The sequence below is a fragment of the Rhinolophus sinicus genome, linkage group LG01 (assembly GCF_036562045.2).
Source record: "Rhinolophus sinicus isolate RSC01 linkage group LG01, ASM3656204v1, whole genome shotgun sequence".
Classification (NCBI taxonomy): domain Eukaryota; kingdom Metazoa; phylum Chordata; class Mammalia; order Chiroptera; family Rhinolophidae; genus Rhinolophus; species Rhinolophus sinicus.
This window is the reverse complement of record NC_133751.1, coordinates 205,483,746-205,507,202: the sequence shown is the minus strand read 5'-3', so window position 1 is coordinate 205,507,202 and position 23,457 is coordinate 205,483,746. Positions and strand designations below refer to the sequence as shown.

General features: G+C 48.3%; 1 protein-coding gene across 15 annotated transcripts in view; it reads right to left on the bottom strand.

Moving 5' to 3' along the window:
- Positions 1-23,457, bottom strand: part of AGAP1 (ArfGAP with GTPase domain, ankyrin repeat and PH domain 1) — a 513,425-nt gene that overhangs the window by 293,561 nt on the left and 196,407 nt on the right. For all 15 annotated transcript variants that reach the window (XM_074315517.1, XM_074315523.1, XM_074315532.1 and 12 more), the window contains 3 exons: positions 19,938-20,023; positions 17,222-17,363; positions 12,504-12,638 (listed from right to left, as the gene is read on the bottom strand). In XM_074315517.1, coding sequence (XP_074171618.1) covers positions 12,504-12,638; positions 17,222-17,363; positions 19,938-20,023 — 363 coding nt within the window. The remainder of the gene's footprint in view (positions 1-12,503; positions 12,639-17,221; positions 17,364-19,937; positions 20,024-23,457) is intronic.

Sequence of the window (23,457 nt, the reverse complement as noted above, 5' to 3'; positions counted from 1 at the left end):
CTTTGTTTGACACCTTCCCTCATAGTGTGCACGTGCAGGCAATGGTGGGCACATATCTGAGTCTCCACCAACCTGGTTAACACTGTTCTCCTCGCCCCGGATGATTACCGGAGACCCCACCCCATCCAACTTGCAGGCCAACCTAAGCTGCTTCCAGTGGCTTTTCCATTCAAACAGCCTGTTCTGGTTCATGTTGCGAACTTTCCTAAAATCTCGCAGTTTCACAAACCCTAAACAGCATCATGCCCCGTACCTCTTGCTAAAGATCCTCCAAGCCTGGCATTAGCAGCAGCCAGCCTTGGCTCCAGGCTCAGCACAAATGGCAACTATCTGAAGATCACTTTGTAGGTCAGATCAAGTGGCTCTAGGCATTGCACAGGCTGTGGTTGTCCTTGGCCTGCACTAATCCACCCCACCCCCCGGCCATGAGGACCCAAAACCAATACACCCGGTGGCCAGCTTCAGACCACACCAGAGGACCACCCAACCACCTCCACAAATGACACACCCAAGGAGCAGACTGGGCAGGCACCAGAGCCCTGCTAAAGCAAATTCTGCTCCATAGGATCAGCCCCTGCACCACAGCTCCTCCACCGTAGACACGGCCAGTCCTCATAACCAATCAGCCTGAGGGGCAATCCCTCCCAATGACATGCAAACAGCAACCAAGATTCAACTACAATAGGAGGGCACACACAACTCACATAAGGGCACACACAACCCACACAAGGGACACAGCTGGAGAACCTGGATCTGGTGACCAGAGAGACTGTACCACTGGGCCCCACAGCACACCTACTATATAAAGCCACTCTACTAAGACCAGAATACATAGCAGCCCTACCTAATACAGAAAAACAAACACAAGGAAGGAGGCAGCCAAAATGGGGAGACAAAGAAATATGCCCCAAATAAAAGAACAGAACAAACCTCCAGAAAAAGAACTAAGCAAAATGGAAACAAGCAACCTACCAGATGCAGAGTTCAAAACACTGGTTATAAAGATGCTCAATGATCTCAGGGAGAACTTCAACAAAGAAATAGGACACATAAAAATGGAGATAGAAAACGTAAAAAGAACCAGTCAGAAATAAAGACTACAATAACTGAAATGAAGAATATATTACAGGGAATCAACAGATTAGATGAAGGAGAGGATCAAATCAGCAATTTAGAAGGAAGCAGAAAACACCAAATCAAAACAGCAAAAAGAAAAAGAATCCCCAAAATGAGGATAGTTTAAAGGGCCTCTGGGACAACATCAAACACAATAACATTTGCATCATAGGGGTACCAGAAGGAGGAGAGGGAGAGCAAGGAACTGTGAGAACGTATTTGAAGAAATAATGACTGAAAAGTTTCCTAACCTGGCAAAGGAAACAGACATACAAGTCCAGGAAGCGCAGAGAGCCCTAAACAAGATGCACCCAAAGAGGCCAACACCAAGACACATTATAATTAAAATGCCAAAGGTTAAAGACAAAGAGAGAATTTTAAAAGCAGCAAGAAAAAAGCAGTTACCTACAAGGGAGCCCCCATAAGACTATCAGCTGATTTCTCAACAGAAACTCTGCAGGCCAGAGGAACTGGCACAAAATATTCAAAGTGATGAAAAGGAAGGACCTACAACCAAGATTATTCTACAGCAAAGCTACGATTTAGAACCGAAGGACCGATTAAGAGCGTCCCAGACAAGAAAAAGCTAAAGGAGTTCATCACCACCAAACCAGTATTACAAGAAATGTTAGAGGGACTTCTTTATGAAAAAAATAAAAAATATGAGTAATAAAATGGCAATAACTACATATCTATCAACAATTACTTTAAATGCGAATGTGTGAAATACTCCAATCAAAAGACACAGGATGGCTGAATGGATAGGAAAACAAGACCCTTACATATTCTGCCTACAAGAGACTCACTTCAGATAGAAAGCTACACACAGACTGAAAGTAAAGGAATGAATAAAAATATCCCATGAAAAAAAGAAAAAAAAATCTGGGTTAGCAATATTTATACTAGACAAAATAGACTTTAAAACAAAGGCTATAACAAGATACAAAGAACCACTCAGTAATTCCACTCCTGGGTATTTATACATAGAAATCCTAAACACTAATTTGAAAAGACATATAACTATGCATATATATGTTCATTGCAGCCTTATTTACAATGGCCAAGACATGGAAGCAACCTAAGTGTCCACCAGTAGACAACTGGATAAAGAAGAGGTAATACACACATACAATGGAATATTACTCAGCCATAAAAAAGAATGAAATCTTGTCATCTTGCAACAACATGGATGGACCTAGAGGGTATTATGCTGAGTGAAATAAGTTAAACAGAGAAAGACAAATAGCGTATGATTTCACTTATATGTGGAATCTAAAGAACAAAATAAATAAACAAGCAGAATAAAAACAGACTCATTGATAAGCAATGGTTGCCTGATGGGAGGGGGTTTAGGGGGTTAGGGGAAAATGTGGGAGGGATTAAGAAGTACAAATTGGTAGTTACAAAATAGTCATGGGGGTGTAAAGTCAAACATAGGGAATATAGTCAATAACATTGTAGTAACTGTATAGTGTCAGGTGGGTACTATATTTATTGCATTAATCACTTCTAAGTTATACAAATGTCTAATCCCTATGTTGTACACCTGAAAATAATAGAGGGTGCATATATATGTATATGTATGTATATGTATCTATATACATATACATATTTTTAGAAAGGAAAAAACTGTATTAAAATTGTAATACTCAATATATACCAATAACAAAAGATGAATACAACTCATGTGTATACATTTTTTGGCATCCCCAGTATAGTGCATGCCCACTGTAATAGAGAAATAAAAAATTATTAAGAACAAAAGATTAAATAATAAATTTGGTTACTCCATTCTAAGAAAAGCATATCTTTTGCCAAATTTTGTTTCTTCTCTAAAGTTACATGGAAAGCAAAAAGGTAGAAGGGATTGGTAGTTAAATAGAATGTATCATTTCATCTTTTTAATTTTGATCTCCCCATTCCAATAAGCTAAACTTTTTTACTTCTGCATTCGTGTGCTGCTGACCTGGTAACTTAACACTTTACAGAATGCATCTTATTACAGGTTTAAATGATCTCTCAAACCAATGAGTTTTACTACGTCTGTATTCTCCATAGTTAACAGCAAAAGGGAAAAATAGGCCAGTGAGAATAATCCTTATGCACGCCATTGGTGCCCCCTAGTGGCGTTTTACTAAACTACAAAACCGAGTACTTAAAAGCAAACCCTCCTTCCTCTTCACAGTATTTTCACTGACTCTCAGAGACCCTGTCACAGTGTTCTATTACCCACAGTCTGTTACATGGAGAAAACAGCCTGGGTGAGTTTCTATCAAACAGCTTTTTGGAAATAATTTATATGTTGATTACAGTATTGCATTTCACCCCCAAACTGTGAGTACTGAGATGGCTTACATTTTATTAAACATAATTATAACTTAACAGAGCATTTTTGTTTACCAGGTTTTAAAATGCAAGCAACAGCTTTTAAGTATAACATTTACTGAACAAAGATAAACATGTGCTGCTAAGAGACACAGACCTAACTTCTGGCTTCTCACTTGCTACTGATGAGGCTGAGGGGACGGCCTCGCGGCCCCGCCAGCTCATATGCACTGCGGGGCACAGCTGGCCAGGGCCTCGGGTCCTCCCATCGGAAACTCCGCATGTCTGTAGGTCAGGCAAGAAATGAATGCAAATGCAGAAGACACCTGGGTGTCTCATTTAATAACGGAATCTTGGTGCAGGGCCGGGAGTAGCTCCTAGCAGTTAGATGACACACCGGAGTTCAGAATCTCACACCTTCCAGGGCACAGACGCCTGTGCAGTGAGCTAACTCGGGACATGGTGGAAAAAAATGAACAAATGCTCACGATTTAATTCCTTAATTTTCACAGGAGTGATTTGTGTGAGTTTCCCAAATTGTGACATTTTAAACATTTAATAATGAAATAAGATAGCTATGACATCAAAAGTGGCGGGTGAGCTTTGAGGGTCTGGAAGACACCAGTCCTGATGAGCTCCAGGACCCCCCTCTAGGATAGAACACAGCAGAGAAAAGACACACCTAAGCTGCAGCCACCACAGACCTGCTCTGCGACCAGGGAGGCCCAGCCCTTCCCTGCAGCTCCCACTGCCTGGAAAGGAGGGGTGGGTCTGCAGGGCTTCTTGGGCCCTTCAGTGCTGCCATGACATAAAGCCAAGGGGAGGTCCAGACTCAAGGACCTGGGAGGGTCACTTCCTCTCTGTGCCCCTCAGAAGGTACCTCACGCCAGGTGACACGGGCAGCATGCTGATAACACCGTTCCTTGAAGAGACTGACAAAAGCTCGAGGACAGGCCATTTTGGCATCGAGCTAACCACCAAGGTCACAGCTACATAGGGACTGGGGACCAGCCTCTGTGCCGCCTGCCCTCTGGGGAGCTGGAGTGCTCCAGTCTCAGAGGACCTGCCTGACACACCCGACAGGGCACATCTGCAAAAGCAGCAGGGGCCACCTGGTCCCCATGTCACCTTCAACATGCCAGACCTTTTCCTGCCCAAGAGGCTGCTATCTCTTAACAAAACAACTGTGTGTGTGAGATGGGCTTATTTTCATAGTAAGGGACAGATCGACTGAAAATAATATTTAGAACACTAGAAGTTATGACTATTTGTCTATACGTGAAAAGTTTTTAAAATGAAAATGTCCAGTGTGGCCAGAGTGCAGAAAAGGGACACCTGTGGAGGAAACATGAGTCAGGACAGACTCCCTAGGAGGCCACAGGACAACAAGGACCAAAAGTGGAAAAGCGACACAGCTCACTGGCCCAGCAGTCAGACTGCTACAGTGTATCCTAAAGAAATGATCAAGGATGGAGACAAGCTTTAGGTCAAGGGCCTCCCACTGATCCTAAAACAAATAAACAAATACAGGGAGAAAAACATTCAATGTCTAATAGGAAATTACATTGTACAAAACGTATCCATGTGAGCAGGCAGGATATAAAATGTTACAATGCCCGGTAATCCATTTACACACACACACACACACACACACACACACACACACACACACACACACCAGGCCTCAACAGTAACTGCCACTGGGAGGAGATGCTATGGGTGGTTTTTATTTCCACATTTCACATCCTTTAAAAAAGTCCCCTCTCTTTTCTTTGGCAAATCTCACAAATTCCAACGTCCTCATCAAGGCTTTTACAGTCTGTTTTTCTTTCAGACAAACACGTCTGCAACCCGCTCCTCATGGTTTGCTTTAGCCTGAGTCAGGGAAGAGAGAGAAGGCTGTCAGTGTGTCCCAGTCTTCTTCACAAAACTTCCCATGGCTCCACACTCAATACGCAAGGCACCTCCAGATTCTGGGGCCTGTCCTTCGGGGATGCCTACCACCTGCGCCAAGCCTGACTCCCCACATACTCGTGGAGCCAACACCAGGCCAGGCCCACCCCGTAAACACCAACAACAAAAAAAACAGTCCATGGGGTAAGTGATCTTTTTCTCGTGTCAAAGATTTCACGGCTGAAAAGTCAGCCTCCTGGAGAATGACTTTTCCTTATGTTTCATGCACTGAACATTTGGGGGCTGCTAACCTAGTAGTTAGTGGATAGTTCTTCGATGAGGGAAGGTTAACGTCTAGCTCCGTCCATATTCTACAAGGGAAAAAAGTGATAAAGAACTTGGAAACATCAGCTACAGAGCATCACGACGTCTCACAACCCAGTTAAGTAATGTTTTCATATTCTTTCGCTCAGAGGCTCTGCGGAGGGTTACACAGGTCAAACAGTACATCGCTGCTTAATCATTTTAAAAACATTAGAAAGCGCAGAATGCCGTGGCCTCAAGAACAAAAACAAAAGCCATTTATTTGCATGCATTAATGATACATCAAGCTAATTCAAGCTGGCTAAGGTCATTAAGAGGGATCCTGGGGCAAAACACAGCCTCACTGCCGCAGTGCAGTAAAGTATTAAAATAACCATTTTCTATGTCATTGATAAAATTAATTCAGCGAGCAAAAGATAGGAGTCTCAACACGAAAATCAGAACCGAGCGCCTTCCCTAACTGCTTAATGGTCTCATGTTGGCGGCGTGAGACTTAATTCGGGCATTTCGGGGCAACACGAACATCGGCGCCGGCTTACCATCTCCAATAAGAGAAGCACAGCGTGAAAAATTGCAGACTTGGGGTAAGAGACTGCCAGAGGGAGCAAAGCCTCCAGGAACACACTGCTCCACAGCATCATGAAATGAGACTGTTTACTGTCTCTCGCCGTTTGTAGTAACATCAGTCTTGACAAAGCCTAAGATGACTTCTCAGGTTAGTTTTCAAAGAATCGAAACGCCTTTCCTTGAAACGGTTCCTTCTACCGGGAGCATCACCTGGCGGCAGGGTTATCAACTTTCACACTGAGTCCATATTTCTTAAGGCCGGCAGCTGCGGTCTACGGAGAATGGAGCACACTGACCATGTACACAGTACCCCTGCCTGACAACTTCCATTTTGGATGGGTGATTTTCAGCAGATCAACTGATACTCTAAGGAGATCATTGCCTCTTTAAAAGTCTGGCCTCCGTGTCCCCTGAACAGTTCAAAGGACAAGAAATAAACTCTTACAGAAAGCAACTTCTTGACAAAGGTCTACAAACAAGAAAGAAGCGGGTTTCTTACTTGTGAAAATAATAATATTGAAAAACACTTGGATTCCGCAATCAAATCCTCAAATCAGTGCTGGAAACGCCTGCTGTCGCCAGTTCCCAGTTCCATGTCGGCTGAACACGCTGCTGTTTGTTGCATGTGTTCGGAAGGTCTGGCTGGGCGCAGATCAACGTGCCAGACGCTGGGCTCACTTGGCAACACGACTGCAGCTTCTCAAGTGTAGGAATTTTTGAACTCAAACTAATTTTTTCCCTAAAAATATTAACTAAGCTTTGTTTTTCTTTTTGGCTGTTTTTCCTTTAACCTCTAAAAATACGGTTTCCTACACCAAAAGTCTGTCTTTTGGTTCTGGTATTAAATCATTATTTCAATTTGTGGTTTAACTTTGTTACAGGTAAAAGCTTCTTTGGTTAAGAAATAAGCTCAATTTGCAAATGCATATAACAAGGGGTATTGGCATGTTTGTGTTTTATAAAAATAATCACTATAAATCAGTTATGCACGTTCCCACCCTAACACAAACCAGGGCTACAGCACAAAGGGAAGGACCCACCAAACTACACACCCTGCCCCCCACAGGCTCAATCCAAAGCCTGCACCTGTGAACACCAGGCACGCTTCTCCAACTTAGTGTGAGACGACCGCCACGGGCCAGTGGGGGCAACGTGCAGATGGTAACTTCAATGGGACTAGACCGTGTTAGAAGCCACCAAGCAATGACGCTGTGGTTACTGATGACAGCAGGGCAGCTGCCCAACCAGGAAGGAGCCGGCCGTGTGAGGCTCACCCATGAACTTGAGCATTTCCTCTTCATTTCCCCACCTTGGCAGCTCCGTGGAAGATCACACTGAATCCTGACACAGGCCCTGTTCTTAGAAAGCTTTAAAACACTACTCCCCATAATAAAGTGTAATTTAAGCAGTTGAACCTTTCTTGCCGCCCCGTCTTAACGCAAACTGCCCACCGGTCCTGGGGGTCCGTGCATGGACAACCTTCCATTGCAGAGAGGGCGGTGGGGGGGGGGATGGATGCGGTGACAGTGACGGGCAGATAGATGTACAGTGAAAACCGTGGGTAGAAAAGAACCCACTGGCCTGACACCAGGTGTATGATGGGACTGGGAACGTGGCTCCTGCTGTCTGTTGTTCCGGCCTAATGAAGATCTACTGTCTTCCAGCATAAGCCCTTAAACTGTGAAATAGTCATTACAAATGAGAAAAATACACAAGACTTGACAATTAAGGCCATGAACTCATCCAGAAAAAGCACTCCATACCTCATTGCTGAATATCACTATGGTCCCCTTCGAAGGACTCCCCTTGGGAAGCTATGCACCCACACCAGCACCTAGTCCACCCTTCAAAGCAATTCTGGAACTCTTTTTCTGGAATGGCCATCAGAGCTGTCGTCGTATTACCCTTGATGTCCTGAATGACATCAAAATGTCTTCCTTTCAGTATTTCCTTTACCTTCAGGTAAAGAAAGAAGTCACTGGGGGCCAGATCAGGTGAGTAGGGAGGGTGTTCCAATAGTTATTTGTTTACTGGCTAAAAACTCCCTCACACACAGTGTCTTGTGAGCTGGTGCATTGTCGTGATGCAAGAGCCGTGAATTGTTGGTGAAAAGCACAGGGTGTCTAACTTTTTCATGCGGCCTTTTCAGCACTTCCAAATAGTAAACTTGGTTAACTTTCCAGTTGGTACAAACTCATAATGAATAATCCCTCTGATATTAAAAAAAAAAAAAGGTTAGTACAACAAGTTCGCAAACTTAATTGTCAGACCTCGTGTATAACAGACACTCAATGACTCCTTAGTTCACCTTTCGACATGTATTAAATGCCAAATGCACACATATATTTGGATTGCTTTTAAATGTGAAAAATCTTATTTTTGAAGGCACACCCTTAGGGGGGAAAAAAAAATAAATTGGCTCCAATCTAATCTCTAACATTATAATGGAAAAAAACAAGAACAAAAATAATAGGCCACCCACAATAAAAATTAAGCTGTTCCAGGAAAGAGTGACCTCGGCCAGACAGACACACCTTTAACAGCACAAACAAAAGACCGCGGCATCAGCAAGACTGAATGGTACAAGGTGATGCCGCCCTCAGGAGAGAAACCCCACAAGGCTGCTTCACTTCATGATGCTGTAACGCACGCAGCTAGGCTGTGCCACCTGGCCTCACTGTACTGCCACCCTTGAGCTGAACACGCCTGTAACGAGGACCAACGGCCGCAGACGTTTCACGTGCAATGGACTCTTTGTCCATCAGGATTTCCATCTGTGGAAGCAAAGGATGGAAAGCGAACGAAGGCTCCCGGCATACTGCGTGACCTTGGACAAGTCAGGGGGCCTCTCCCTCCCGGCTCAGCCCTTCACACGGGTATCCTGGCCCAGGTGAGCCATCCCCAGGCAGGTGCGGGGGGTGAAAGACTGACATGGGGCTTCCTAGAACTGGGAGTGCTGTCAGACAGACGCCCACCCCCCCAGGACAAGACATACTCCCAGCACTGGTCACCGACAGACACACCCTTTCAACGCTACTGCCCAGCTTTCCCGCCCACACGTACCTAAAACTGAATTGTTTCTTTTAGTATAAATCATGCAGCTCTATCGTAGAATGAAAGGTCTCCCATATGAAATCACGCAAGTATCCAATTATCCTCGACAAATAACACACGACAGAAACCGGCACAGAATGAAAGGGACAGTTCTGTTATTTGTAATTTAGCTACATCTTGGTCTTTATGGGTCTTGTACGTAGGATTCCCTACTGTCCTATAAACAGAAGCTTAACAAGGTAAGAGATCAAAACTTTATTGGGGAGTCTGCCTTCATATTTGTAACAGGCCTCTTTAGGAATTCAACAAATGACTACGGTTTAGGATCTATGTACAAGAGTATTAAATTCTGCACACAAAGCAACCGGCAGTGCGGAGCATGAGAGAACCCATCTACAGGATGAAACTGCTTACCATTCAGATCAATCTGCATCAGCTCTTTCTAGGAGAGAGAGGGGCAGAGGGGAGCAGCGGACGGACTAGTCCAATCGGGGGAAATTGAAACATGAGGTTCCACTCCTCATTCTGTGTGAAGGGAAACGACGCTTCCGTAGGTACCCAGGACCTTTACCTTTTTATCACATGCCAGTCAGATACCATAGTCTAAAAAAATAATAAAATATACCCCCAAAAGCTTAGGGGCTCCCTTGGCTCTATTCCATGAAATGTGAAAACGAAGAACTGACTCCCTCCTCCTCAGGCTGCATGAGGCTGTACTGACACAGCTCACTGTGCTCGTCACACGGCCGGTAGACGCCACTGTCACAGCAAAACAAGCCACACACATGGGCACTATAAGGTGAGAAGTTCCGAAGCGCTTGAAAAGAGACTTGAGTTCAATTTCCAAAAGCCAACTGCAGGGGAATAAAAGAAAGTGCTAGGGCATAGAGGAAGCCGGGACATCCAAGGCGATCTGACTAAACTGAGTCCATGGTGGTGGTGGTGGGGGGGGCGCCTGCGTGCTGGACGTGCCATCTGCCCGGCGTGCCCCGGGGGAGCGCTCAGGACCCAGGCTCCAGGGTGTCCAGACGGGGGCCCAGGTCAGCTGAGGCACCTCTGGTCACGTTACGGGCTTCTCTGAGCCTCGCTCTCTTGCACTCTCAAGCTTACACGTTCATTTCCTAGTTCATTAACATGGACTAGCCTCGCGAATGACTTCTAAGTACTGAGTACAGTTCCCACGCGGGTAGCAACTGCTCTGACCACTAACAACAAAAGTGTTCAGGATTCAGTAATAGTCACAATTGTGTGTCGTGGGGAGTATTTCCTGTGCAGACTCTATACAATCGAAATACTTACTGGGAGCATACTGCTTCTAAAATAAGAAGTGAGACGGACCGAGAACCTCCCAACCTTGTGGAAACCACACGACAGTGTAATGAGCTTCACCTGTCAATCACTGAGGCGGTAGCCTGTGAACGCCCACAGCAACGCCCACACTTCAATAGTTTATATTAACACGGTGACATTCAGAAAGGCCCCTCCCATGTCCCTGGGCCAGGGCTCCGACCTGGGGGTGGCAGAAGTGCTTCGGGCACGTGGCCATCACCTGACCACCGCCTGCCCATTCTGGATGCTGGGCATCGTAACCATGGCAGTCGTGTATGAACCAACTCAGTAAGACGAGTTCATCTAGTTATAAATGGATGAGTAACACGGTAATTGCGGGGGATACATGCCTCTGTGCCACTGAACGTGTACATCAGGGATCAGTGAACTTTCTGTGAAGGCCCGAGAGCCACACTGTCGCCCTTGGGGCCCACAGGGTCCCTAGTGCCACGACTCAGCTCTGCGGTGAAACCCATGAGCGGCCCAGCCCGCACGTCCCGCAGCCTGTGAGCGGCACGGCTGTGGCCAGAGAAGCCGGTCCACAAGAACAGGCGGCTGGCCAGCTCTGGCCGGTGGGCTCTGGTGTGGGGACGCTTCATGGCTCAGACTTCGCTGTAACTCTCAGGGGCGCTGGGGCTACTCAATGGCAAACGGCAACCTTGCCCTGTCAGAACCCTGAAGATGCCACATGCCTCCTGCCCTGATTCCTCAGTCTCACTAACGTTCATGGAGCTGTAGTCACTGGATTTAAGTGGGGGTTGCCGCCCACCGGTCCATGGGGTGGCCCGAGGAGGCCCACGGAGAGGTGAGGGGCAGTCTTTGAAATTTAATAAAATGCCAAAGTGTGGACTTCTTAACCATTTCATCAGAAAACTAATGTGGACATTTAAAAGAAAAGCTCCATCCCCTGGTTTGGGGGGTACAGCAGTCCTCTGATGACTGCTCCCACTATAATAATATTAGCGAGTGTTCGCCAGGGCTGGGGCGGGGCAGGCCTGCAGGACCTCGAGGCCACCTGGCCGCCTGCTCTGCCCCATCACCTGGTGGCACCAAGGCCAGATGTGGGCGTGGGCGTGTTGCTGCGGGTCTAACCCAGTAGGGGAGGGGCCTGGGGTTGACTCCCCACGATGCCCATCAGAAATGGGACCTGCTGCCCACAGCACCTTCGTCCCAGGTCAACGCTACAAGAGTCACTTTACCCCAGACAGTCCTGACCCCGCCAGGCTAGACACCACCTTCCCTCCCAGCTGCCGTCATCCGCCCCTCTCTCCCGACCAACATGTGGCATTACAGTTACTTGTGTGAACGTTTCACCCTGGCCCCCTCCCCCGGGGAACCTCACGCTCCTCCAGGAGAACGTCCCATGTGACGTGTGGCTGTTCCTGGAGTGGGTGTTCAATAATGAACGAACTCACATAAAGACAACCCCCACGTGCCCGCGCCAGCTCCCAGCCGTGCGTCCCAGGGTGTGATGACTCACCCCCCCCCCCCCCGCAAACTTGACTCTCTCTCTTCTTTCAGCTTATTCTCCTCAAAGTCTAACGTGAACTATTTAAACCTTTATAAAGAGATGGGCTTGAACCAGGAATGGTCATCCACAGCGTAGGAGATATGGCGCATGTGTTTTAAATGTGACACATCGGGTACATAAGTAACAGTCTGAGAAACTTTTCATCCTGTACACAGAGGCCACATGACGTGACCCACAGAGCTCGCTGCAGGAGTGCGGTCGCAGCCTGTCAACACGCTGTTCTGAGTGGCACAGAGTCACCTCTCGAATGCAGTGCTCAGCTTTGACACTGATGCCCTCGCATCGAGCAATGAGTCCACCCTCCGTGGGGACAAGGGACCTGCAGTGGGAAAGCCATGCTGTATTCACAGCAGCGAGTATTTACCATCCTGAAAGACCCTCTCCACGTTCAGCCCGTACGTGGCACACGTCTCGTAGTAGGTGCACCTCTTCAGGTCGCTGGACAGCTTCCTCGCCCTGGCGTCGTCGATGACGCGTGGGTTCGTGGAGCTGATGGCATCTGGAACAGACAAACGCAAAGGCACCACGGGGTGACCACGAGCCACTCTGATTCCTCCCCCGGCAAACATCTCCGAGGAGCTTAAATCCTGCACCTACTGGCACTGACGTAATTCTTTTGGGAGTTTTGAAAACACAGTCTACCCCCAAAATCATAACCTCGAATGCTAGACTGGTCTTCATTAGTAGAAATGTTTCAGAGGATCTTGTTTCTGAAATGGAAAAGGATGCCCAGAAAGACCAGAGGAAGAAGTAAGAGTTAGATGTGGCCCCAGAAGAAAATATTTTAAGAAGGGAAACAAAGCCCAGGGTCACTGTTTGCGGGTGACCTTGGACACACAAAGCAGCCTACTAAGTGCATCCTACTCTGCAGCATGACTCCTCCGGGGGGGCCATGTACCCGCTCAGTACTTGTTCACGAGCCCCCTTGGGTCTGGTCCAGTTCTGGGCACAGACACCCCAGCAAACACAACAGGTGAAAATCCGAGTTCTTGTGGGGGACAGCAGGTCGGCTGAGGAGGGAGGCAGAAAATCGATAACAGAAACGGGGGGGGGGGGCTATGAATGTCGGATGGTGGTGGGAGCAGAGATCAGCAGGGGTGGGCTGAGGAGGTCGGTACTCGGTGTGGTTTGCAGGGGAGCCTGGCCTGTGGGAGGTGGGGTGGTGGGGTGAGCAGCTGCGCAAGGGAGAGCCTGGCGTATTTAGGAAGGGCGGAGGGCGTGGGCAGGAGCGGGAGGCGAGTGAGCTGGGACGCAGGAAGGCAGTAAGCGCAGGTGTGCGAGCCAACCCGTCCTCACAGGAGCCCCCGCCTCCCGCAGGAGCTGGGTACAGATGGGGGCTTCTGAGCAGCAAGGCGGGTGTCGGGCACCAGGCATTAGTCTCCAATGAATCAATCAATCAATCAGCCCTTTTTCAGCTGGGCCTTGGTGATACCACACGCCACTCACTCCGTTATCGATGAGTTACGAGCGCCACCCTGTGCCCGGCACACGAATGGAGAAAGGGCCAAGATGTCAACGGCCGCTGTGCTTACATGTGAGCCAACAGGCCTTTTCAAGGACGTTTTCTAACGTGAAATCTTCTCAAAGGGTTTGAAAGCTCCTCTGCTACAGAAAACCCCCGACAGCCCTTTAAACCAAAACCCACCAGTGGGATGCCCTCTGCTCCTCTCACAGGAACAGTCGCATAACATAAGTGACACCAGACGGGGACAGTCTTTCCAGTTCTGTTTGCACAGGAAGTGCATCTGGCACCCGTTCTTTTAAAATAAAAACAGTGGTAACTTGAGGGAATAATAAATAATAAAATTTATAATTACATATTGAAATATATTTCAATAAATATAATTTAACAAAATTTTTATAATGAAATACTTTTAAATGATATATGAAAATTATTCATTTTCTCCCCCTCTTTCTCTTTTTCTTTCCTTGATCCCTATTTTATTTTTTTCACTCTATGGAATAAGTTTGACCTGATAGCCTTAATTACTCCGAGGGCAACCAACTGATTCAGGACTAGTTCCAGAACCTTCGCTGGCAAGGCCTGTTAGAGGCCTTTTTCAAAGAACGGCTCATCCTGCGTTCTTGTCTTACTGATCAATAAATGTGACTTGAATTTCACAACACTGAAGGAAAAGAAGTATTTTTTTCAGGTGTAAGCATCTTTTAAGAAAATAAAGTCAGAAATCCATAAGTTTTCAGTGCTCTTGAATAATCTGGAAAATACAGGCCACAGAGCATCAATCCTGCCCTGGGGCCCCCAAAACATTGCACAGCCCCTCCATCCTTGGGGGGATGCTCACGCTGTTTTTTTCCATCTCGTCTACACCATCACGGCCGGAAACGGGCCTGGTCGACTTGAGCTCTGCATTTCAGTCTATGCTGTGCCATTTTTCATTCCATCGTAACTACACGTAACTGTTAGAGCTGGTACTTCTCCCTCAAATCCATTTACTCCACAAGCCTTAAAAACAGAACTGTTTAAGCAAACATCTCAGTCACCTCGTTCACAAATGTCTTGTCCACTTAGGAATCCTCAGAGCTCCCTGACTGTCCCCAGAGAGGGGACATGTCCTCAGAGTGTCCGCCCACTTCTGGCTGAGGCCCTGCTACCTGCCAGGTATCTTAAGGAATGCACTTAACTCTTCCTCTTCTCTTATCCCTCACTTCCTACCTTGAGGTCACAGACCCAGCCACCTGGGAGGCACACTTCAGATTCCCATCTGGGACCTGACTCTCCCTGGCATTCCACCAAACCCGTGCAAAAAAGAAAGCATGACAAACACACAGGCCTCACATGAGGAGCGAGTTTGCAAGCAGTTAACCCGCAGGTAAGAGTGGAACCCTGCAGAAGCCTCCCCTCACCCCACCTTCCTGCCATTGGGGGGTCTAGGGCACTCTGGGAAGTAGAGGTAGGGCTAGTGACTGGCCTTCCCTCTGCTAATGCACGCCCCTACCTGGTGATGCTCCTTCCTGACCTGCACATTTGGGGCGTGGCTATGCTGAGTATGAAGAGCATCTCAGGACACCTTCTCCAACCGTGCTCCGGGTGCTTATCAAACTAGTGGGAATGAAAACGGGTGGGGTCTTCCACTCAGGGCTTCCCCAAGCCTCTATGGGGCCATCCACAGCCCTCCTGGGCGGACACGCGCACCGTCCAGTGGGAGGTGTGGGCGAGCCCTCCTTCAGCTGGGGCGGGAGACACTCAGGGCCAGGCTTATCTGCCAGGGCCGGAGCACAGAGACGTTCTTCCAGCATCCCAAGCAGGGCTCCACTAAAACTGCCCAATCACTGAAATACAAGGAACAGCAGCTGCCACGTCATCGCCACTGTTAGCCCATGGATGCTGAGTGCCCTGCACAGATTCTCCATGTAACCCCTGCCAGAGCCCAGGAGGCAGCAGTCAAGGTCACATGGCCAGGAGGCAGTGACGCTCCACTCCTGACTACCCAGAACCCTGGTGTGCGAGACAACAAATCCCTCAAAACAACCTCTGGCCTGACTAAAACTGACCTGCTCCTTAACACAGTGAGTCTACAGCAAAAAGGCATTCCGAGTCCTAAATACAAACCCCTGAACTCAAGCAGCTCATAAGGAGACGCCCACACACACGGTCTCTGACTTTGCTCAGAAATACCCTGGACAGGCCTGCAGGAAGAGGCACTCGTTGCAAATGAATCGCTTCCTATATAAGAAGCTTTAAGCAGGGTCTGCTCCGGGTGAGCGACCCGCTCTAAAACACTATTTTCAAGACACCAGCTCAAACATGCCAATTCTATGCATTAGAACAAGACCGAGCACTTTCTACTGGTGTGCCCTTGTTTCTGGAAACCACTAGAGGGTGCTCTAGGCACAAAGAATCTCTTCCATTTGGTTTTAGGGCTACATCTGCCTCTGAAGACCACAGGCCATTACATTACAGGTGTGCTAAAAACACGGGGTGGGGGTGGCTGTGGCTGTGTGTGGCTGTGGCTGTGTGTGTGTGTGTGTGTGTGTGTGTGTGTGTGTGTGTGTGTGTGTGTGTGTGTGTGATGCTCTCCATGAAAACCCAACTCTAACATTTTACATCTAGCACAACGAGAAAATGCGTTTAGTTTATTCCACGCAGCTTTGTTTCTCCCAATACTCATAGCCACTCCATGAACGGGGCTTCCCAGGGTTTCCTCCCTGCCCGAGCTGTGTTCTACCAGGCGTTGTACGGTGCATACAGCTGACTGTGCCTGCTTGTTCAACACAGCTAATTTCTCATTTAGAAAAGTCTTAGCCAGGGCATGGAAGGGCATACGATGTGCTAATTCTAAAGGAATTAACAAAAACAGCAGATGAACAACAACAACAAAATAGTATAATCCAATTTTTCTTGACATGATTATTTTCCAAGTTACCTGTATCTCGGACAAAGCAGTTTGAAGGTTACCCTTCACCTGAATTTTAAAATGTTCTATGTGACACTTAGTTAGACCCCAGTGGAAGACATCAGTGGGTCTGTGAGCAAGAACAGGGGTACTAAGTGATGACACTTTGCTAAGAGACCAAGTTTTAAGTGACCAAAAAAAATAAGAAATGTGCTCATAGGATATGATTCTACACTCTCGGAGGGACCTGCTAGATTAAAAATAAGACATAGATCATAAGACATTAACAAACAGCAGAATAAAGCAAAACTGCTATCTGTCAGAAATCAGTATTATTTTAAAGGTGCAATGAAAGTTAAACAACCTTTTAGATGCTTATAAATTGCTTTACATAACAGATGAAGATATCCTAATACAGAAAATAGAAAATAGATTTTATATTTTCTAAAGCACTTAGGGTGCGTGCGTGCGTGTGTGTGTGTGTGTGAGAGAGAGAGAGAGAGAGATTTTAAGGTTGCTGACAAGTGATTTCTCCGTAGCATCAACTCAGAAAATGCACCAATTTCAATTTTTACAGATTTTCACTGTAAAAAGTGAGCCTTCAGTAGGAAACGATTTCTTCTTTCACCCACTTTCAAATTCCTCCACACAGAAAACAGGGACCACGAATGTGCTCACGGCTGCACTGCTGGAGCCCCTGACACAGTCTGCAGGAGACACCACTCACCCTGGGTCCCCACGAGAACCAGAGGAATCTCGCTCGTGTTCCGGTAGTTGGCCATCCGACTGTAGTAGTGGTAGACAGTCTGGAAGCTAATCTCGTCCTCCAAGCTGAAGACAAATATAACAGCGTCCACCCACATGGCAAACTAGGGAGACAAGAAGGGGAGAGAGAGGAGGGAAGCGAGTGAGGAGACCCACGGGGAGAAAGGGCTGGAGCATCTTCACGAGCACAGGCCGCACGGCTGGCAGACCCCCTTCAGTCAGGCAAGTCGATGCTTGACGTCTGTCGTCACACGGTGCTGAGGCATCACTAACATCCTGCCCATCCCGAGCACAACTCGGCTGGAATGGGACCACCACCCACTTCCCATCGGCCACTCCTGTCTCCAGAAAACGCCCACTGTCTACCCTTCCCCATGGGAACCAACTGCCGTCCTGTCAACAGGAGGTCCCAGGGCCAATCTGGAGACTGAGTGACCCTGAGGCTTTCTGCTTCACATTACACTCCCCTGCAGAGCCTCCTGAGGAAGGCTTGCTGGACCCCTCTGAGATCGGGGTCCTCCCCTGGGCTCCCACAGCCTGCTCAGAGTCCTTCTGCCCCCCACCCCCTGACGGCCGAGTCCTCTGTCAGAAGAGGTCTTTGTAAAGATCAGCTGCCACTGAATTCCTGCAGTGCCCTGTGAGGGTATCGTCATTTATAGTTAGAGGAATTAACAAAATTAGCAAAAATTAGGGGAAAAAATTAAAACCTCACCACGACCTGACTCTTGTCATTTTATTCTTGTTTTACCTACATCCAGCTGAACCTACACCAAATCCATCTTCTGGCAGAGAACCACAGCAGTCAGGCACTATTAGCTCATGTGATACTCAGAACCATCCAGTGAGTCCCTGGGGCTCAGCCGCTCCCCAGGGCCACACGAATCCCAACAGTAGAATCAAGGCTGGCTCATTCTGGCACCAAACACACTTCTCTTTCCAAATGGAGATGTGTAATTCAACAATAATAGTAATAATAATAATAATAATAATAATATCCTGTTTGCTGTCTCTAAAAGAGGCAGCAGCTCCTAGGTAACAAGGCGTCAGCTCTAACATATCTGGGAAATTTTGGGTGGGGTAAGCTGACTTCCACAGACGTGAAGAGTGTATTCAGTTACATGTGAAAATCTGATATGATAAAGTGCAAATAAACCCAAAGTTCAAATGTTAAATATAAAATAAAGTGAGAACAAGAACTGAGGGTGAAAGAACCCTGAGACGGGAGAGAGAAAACCTGATGTCCCTCCAGAGCCCAGGGACCCAGGCCGACAGAGGCATCTTTCCTTCTCTACCACGAGGTATGTTTTCCCTTTCTCTTCCAAGAAGTGGGGAGAAGTCAGCTTCCTCAGCGTGTGAGCCCCTCAAGGACGCTTGTCCCCCAGGAGTAGCCCTTATCTCCCTGCACTGAAGCTGACAAACGTCCGAACCTCCTGCAGAGGAAATGTAAACCATGCCTCATTCTCTCAAGGGTGCATCCTGTCTGCCCAGCACCTAGCAGGCGTGGGGGGCGGTGCGTTCCATAAAATAGCCCCCACCCCAATGGCTTCCCCACCAATTGCTGTTAATTAGCAGAATTTTCACAGTACCCTAAAATGACACTAGTGGCCACACAAAGTCTTGTGATTTCATCCATGAAGCCATTATCTCTGGGTAGACGACATGAAATGATCTGAAATAATGAGAACGGAGATCATGCTCTCACACGCCTAGGAACCGTAACTTGAAAACTGATTGTTTTTCTTTGAAAAACAAAAATCACTCTGCCTGATTTTGTACAAAACCCTGTCCACCGTTTTGAAAGGCTCCATCTTGATACCCTCCAAAGTAGGAATCTTCAGGGAAAGCGTCTAGGCTAATGGCTTCTGAAGGAAGTGTGGCCTGAATGAATGGTCCTCAAAGAAACTGGGTGAACACTTTCTCACCTTCTGGGGTCCTGGCTCTACCTGCCCCCAGCGCTGGTGTCATCGGCAGGCAGACCACCTGGCTTTGTGCCCCATCACCTTGCCCAACCTTGGGTGAGACCTTAGGGCATCTGAGAGGAATGCTGGGAGCACCCTCCCCCAGGGGCATCTGGAGAATTATGCAAACGAGCTGACTCACGGAGGGTGGGCACTGACCCCGTGTTACCAGATTCAGCTCACAATTAGGTGTTTAGCTAGTAAAGTATGTCAGTAAAACACTAAACAGGAGAGTAAGTAAACCACACTCATGCTTTTTCATTTCCAGAATGTGTATCTTTCAAGGAACTTTCAAAGAAACCCCACTATCTATGCTGCCCACTGGTTTTCAGGGGGGACGGACTTGGCTCGAGAACCCGGGTGAGCAGCATGGTGGGGGGGGGGGAGTGAGGGGGGGGGGAAGACTACAGAAGTTTCCAGATGTCGATTCCACTGAGTTGACAAATTGGTGCAGATTCTACTTTCCCTTCCTTTTGAAAAACACGGAAAGTGAAAAGTCCCGAACTTCCTCTGGGATTTGGTCAGAATGAACAACAAATGTAATATCTTCGAGATGAGAAAAGCCTCAACCACAGAACACGCTGTCATGGGGCTCCTCCATCACCTTTTCTTGAGCATACTTGACTGACTTCTAAATCCACACCGAACTTGTGGAATCAGAAAGAACCCTGACAAGGAAAGAAGGTGACAGGCTCGTGGTTGTTGGCATGTAATACTCACCTGTGCCTCTGGGGGGCCCCCTTCATCTCTAATCAGCAGCAGATAACTCTGTCCGTCAACAACAATCTCTTTCTTGAATCTGCCACCTGCCACACACACAAAAAATCTCGTTACACAAGAAAGACAGAGTGTGAGGAGGGCAGACAGACGTGGGCTTCGCTTGTGGAAAAATACACCCTAAGCTGTCGCCCTGGAGGCAGCTCTGAGCATTTAGGAGCAGGTTTCGGATCTGCCTCCAGCAACCACTGGATTTGAAAAGAACTACTGAACTCAGACTTAAGTATGTATGTATCTTTAAGAACCCATGCTCGTTTCTCTCTAGAATACACAGCCTCCCATGCAATGCCAGGACGACTTACGGCTGAGAAGGTGGAATTTTAGTGTCGGCTTTGTGCATCAATTCAGGAATTCTCACTCACTGGGAACACTTTGATCCACAGAGTTCAGAAACAGAGAACACTGAAATTGTCATTCTCTAGTTCACTTTGCAAAAGTGAAACGAATTTCTCATGCCTGCCGGTGCCTAGTCTGCAGCATGCAGACAAATTCAAGGGCCGAGAACCTGTATCCTCCTCAAGAGAAACCCAGTTCTTGGTGGGAACACAGAACATCATGGGGATGGTGTTTCCGCAGTCACAGTTCACAGGTGAGGGAAGGATGCGGCACTACTACACACGGTTAGACACACTACTGGATGGCGTCTCCACACACGAGAGAGAGCAGTGCAGCTGGCTGAGAGGCGTTAGCACCATGTCGGTTAGTGAGAAGCCACCAGGGACCCCCGCTGGACAGACGGCGGGGAGTGCCACGTGGAGGTGGCAAGGGCTGTCCTTGGACACCTGAGCCCCACACACGCCCTGGAGGGGGAAGGGCACGCCACGGCCCTGCGCACGCGCATCTCCCGGTACCGCCCGGACGCCGCCGGGCCTCTCCTGGATGCGGGACAGATGGCCACTCTGGGCTCCTGTGTGTCTCCAAAGACAAACCACCGTCCAATAGTCTGGGCTCTGGGTCCACTCCAGGTAACGCTCACTGGGCTTCTGAATTCTGTTTCTGAGCGAGGAACGCATCAGTACCTGCCCTCATTTTCAGCTCCTTGGCACAGGCGCCTTCCAGAAACGCCATCTAAACCTCAATTAACTGGACGGTGGAGAACCACGCTGGCAGAGTTCCCCACCGGCTCAAAGCCTGTGTGTCAGCCCTCTGCCACCCAGAGCCACATCTGGTTCCCACCTGTGGCCTCCCCGCCGATAAGGACCTTCCATCCCAAAGTCGGGGGTCTGGGTCATTCCAGCCCCTGTGAGGTAGAAACTAGGGTCCCACCCCAACCCTGAGCAGTGTCCGAGGCCTGCAGATGGGGTGCGGTTGTGTGAGGCTGGAATGGGCAGCGGGGAAGTGACCTTTCTGAACGCACACACCCCCACTCCCACGCTTCTTCCAGGGCCTGATGTGACACGTAAAATGCACCTGCTTTATTGGGTATTGTCTACTCAATAATAAAAACCGAAGAAAACTTTCCAACATTAAAACAAAACATAAACTCTCATTTCGATCCCCTTCGCCAACACCAAAAAAAGGGCACAGCCTGCAGAGAAGGGTCAGAAGGAAACACATCCACCTAACAGGAGAACCTCACAGACTGTCTGCCCACCGGATCCAGACAAGCACCTGCCACTTCCAGCCACGGAAAATGACTTTTGGTCCCCAAATCGCTGGCTCCTCATAGGTAAGAGGAGATAACACCCCCTCTGGCGGGGCTGTGGTAATCACAGAACAAGCGAGCGAGGAAACAGCCAGCACACAACAGAAACCCTCACCCGCACCTCCCGTGACCCAGCCACACTCGGACGCTGGACCAGCTCCATGCAGACCCTGGTGCTGCCCTGACCAGCCCTGCCAAGACCTGGTTCTTGGATGTCTGGCCTCCAGGACTAAGAGACAATAAATGTCTGTGGTTTGAGCCCCAAGTCTGTGGTGTTTGCAGCCCTGGAAATTAACACAACCTCTGCTTACAAGTTCCTGTTCTTGCTCGGTACGTTCACCTAGAGTGTGTGTGCTCGCTCCTCTATCGCCCTCCTCCACCTCTTTCCCTCCCTCTGCGTTTAGCTTACCTCCAAAACATTCTCAAATCGCCTTTCTCTCTCCGTCCCTGCTGTCATTATTCACTGAGTTTGTCATTATTAAGTTTCCTGCCACCCCTGCGCCCAGCCCCAGCCCCACCTCCCTCCAAGGCCCCCCATAACTAGAGGGATCCTGCCACCATGCTGGTATGACACATACTCTTCTGCACCCGACCCCCCCCCTCACCCCCCAGCCCGTGCTCAGCCCTGTGCCACCAGCAGCTTCCCAAACACACTCATGGGACACGTCAGGCCCTGTATGTACACGGAGGCCCTTGCTAGGTGGACTCAGACTGAACCTCCACGAGGGTCCACCCGGGCACACTGCTCACACGCGTGTGACTGCTCACTAGTCTGGGTGGTCTCCAAAGCAGGAGGGGAGAGCAGAGCCTGTCCCTGGGCCCACGGGAGTTCTAGTCCAGCTGCCTCCAGGCGTCCCCCAGACCTTTCTGCGGGACAGAGCCTGGTGGGCAGCACCACCCAGCTCTCCTGGAAGGACACTGGGCTCATGACCCTTCTGCTGTCGAGCATCTCTGCCTTGGCGCGTCTTGACATGGTAAGCACCTGCTGGGTGAACTCCACGTCTATTCTTTCACTCACTTCCTTTAGTATGTTTCTGTAGAGTCACGTTGGCAAGTTATGCTTCTAAATGGTCGGATCACAAGACTGAAGTCAAGCAAGGTTTCCTGGGGAAGCACTGGGCCCCCTGCGACCCTACCTCCTCGCCGCCACGTCTCTCCTTTTGCCCTGCTATGGTCTCAGGCTTTGCAACCTCAAGCAAGGACTCCAGACCTCATTTTCATCACCTCCATCTGGAAGGCCCCTTCCAATTCTAAAATCACTTTACATCTCCCCTCCACCCCCATGCAGAATTAATATGTACTTTCAATATTTTACACTAATGCAAACATCAGGCAACTGCAACTGGCCTGTGTATTTTTGTCTGGTCGTATACGTACATCAGGAAACAAAATTAAATACTCATATCTACTTGCCATGAACCCAGAGGTTTAATAATTAGATAAAATTCAGCCAGCTGCTTAAGCCCCAGATTGTGAGAGTTATATATAAAAAATAAAGTCCTGCTGACTGCCACACGTTCAACTGGAATGTGACAGTTGGGGACCGGAGAAACATCGGCCAGCAGGTCAGTAAAATAAGACTTTAAAATTCGTTTTCTGCAGTTAACTTTAGAGACACCAAGGGGAAGCCTTAGGATGAAAGCGTGCGTGGCACCCAGCTGGCCTCACATGCAGCAGGGACACCGCTCAGGTTATTTTTAAGTCAAACCCTTCGTCTCACCCCAGCTAACATCATTTTCGACCAAAATCTTAGAGGGCACCACCAAACTCTACATCCAGTTTCATTTTTAATGTAGGTTTCGAAAATGCCTATTTTAT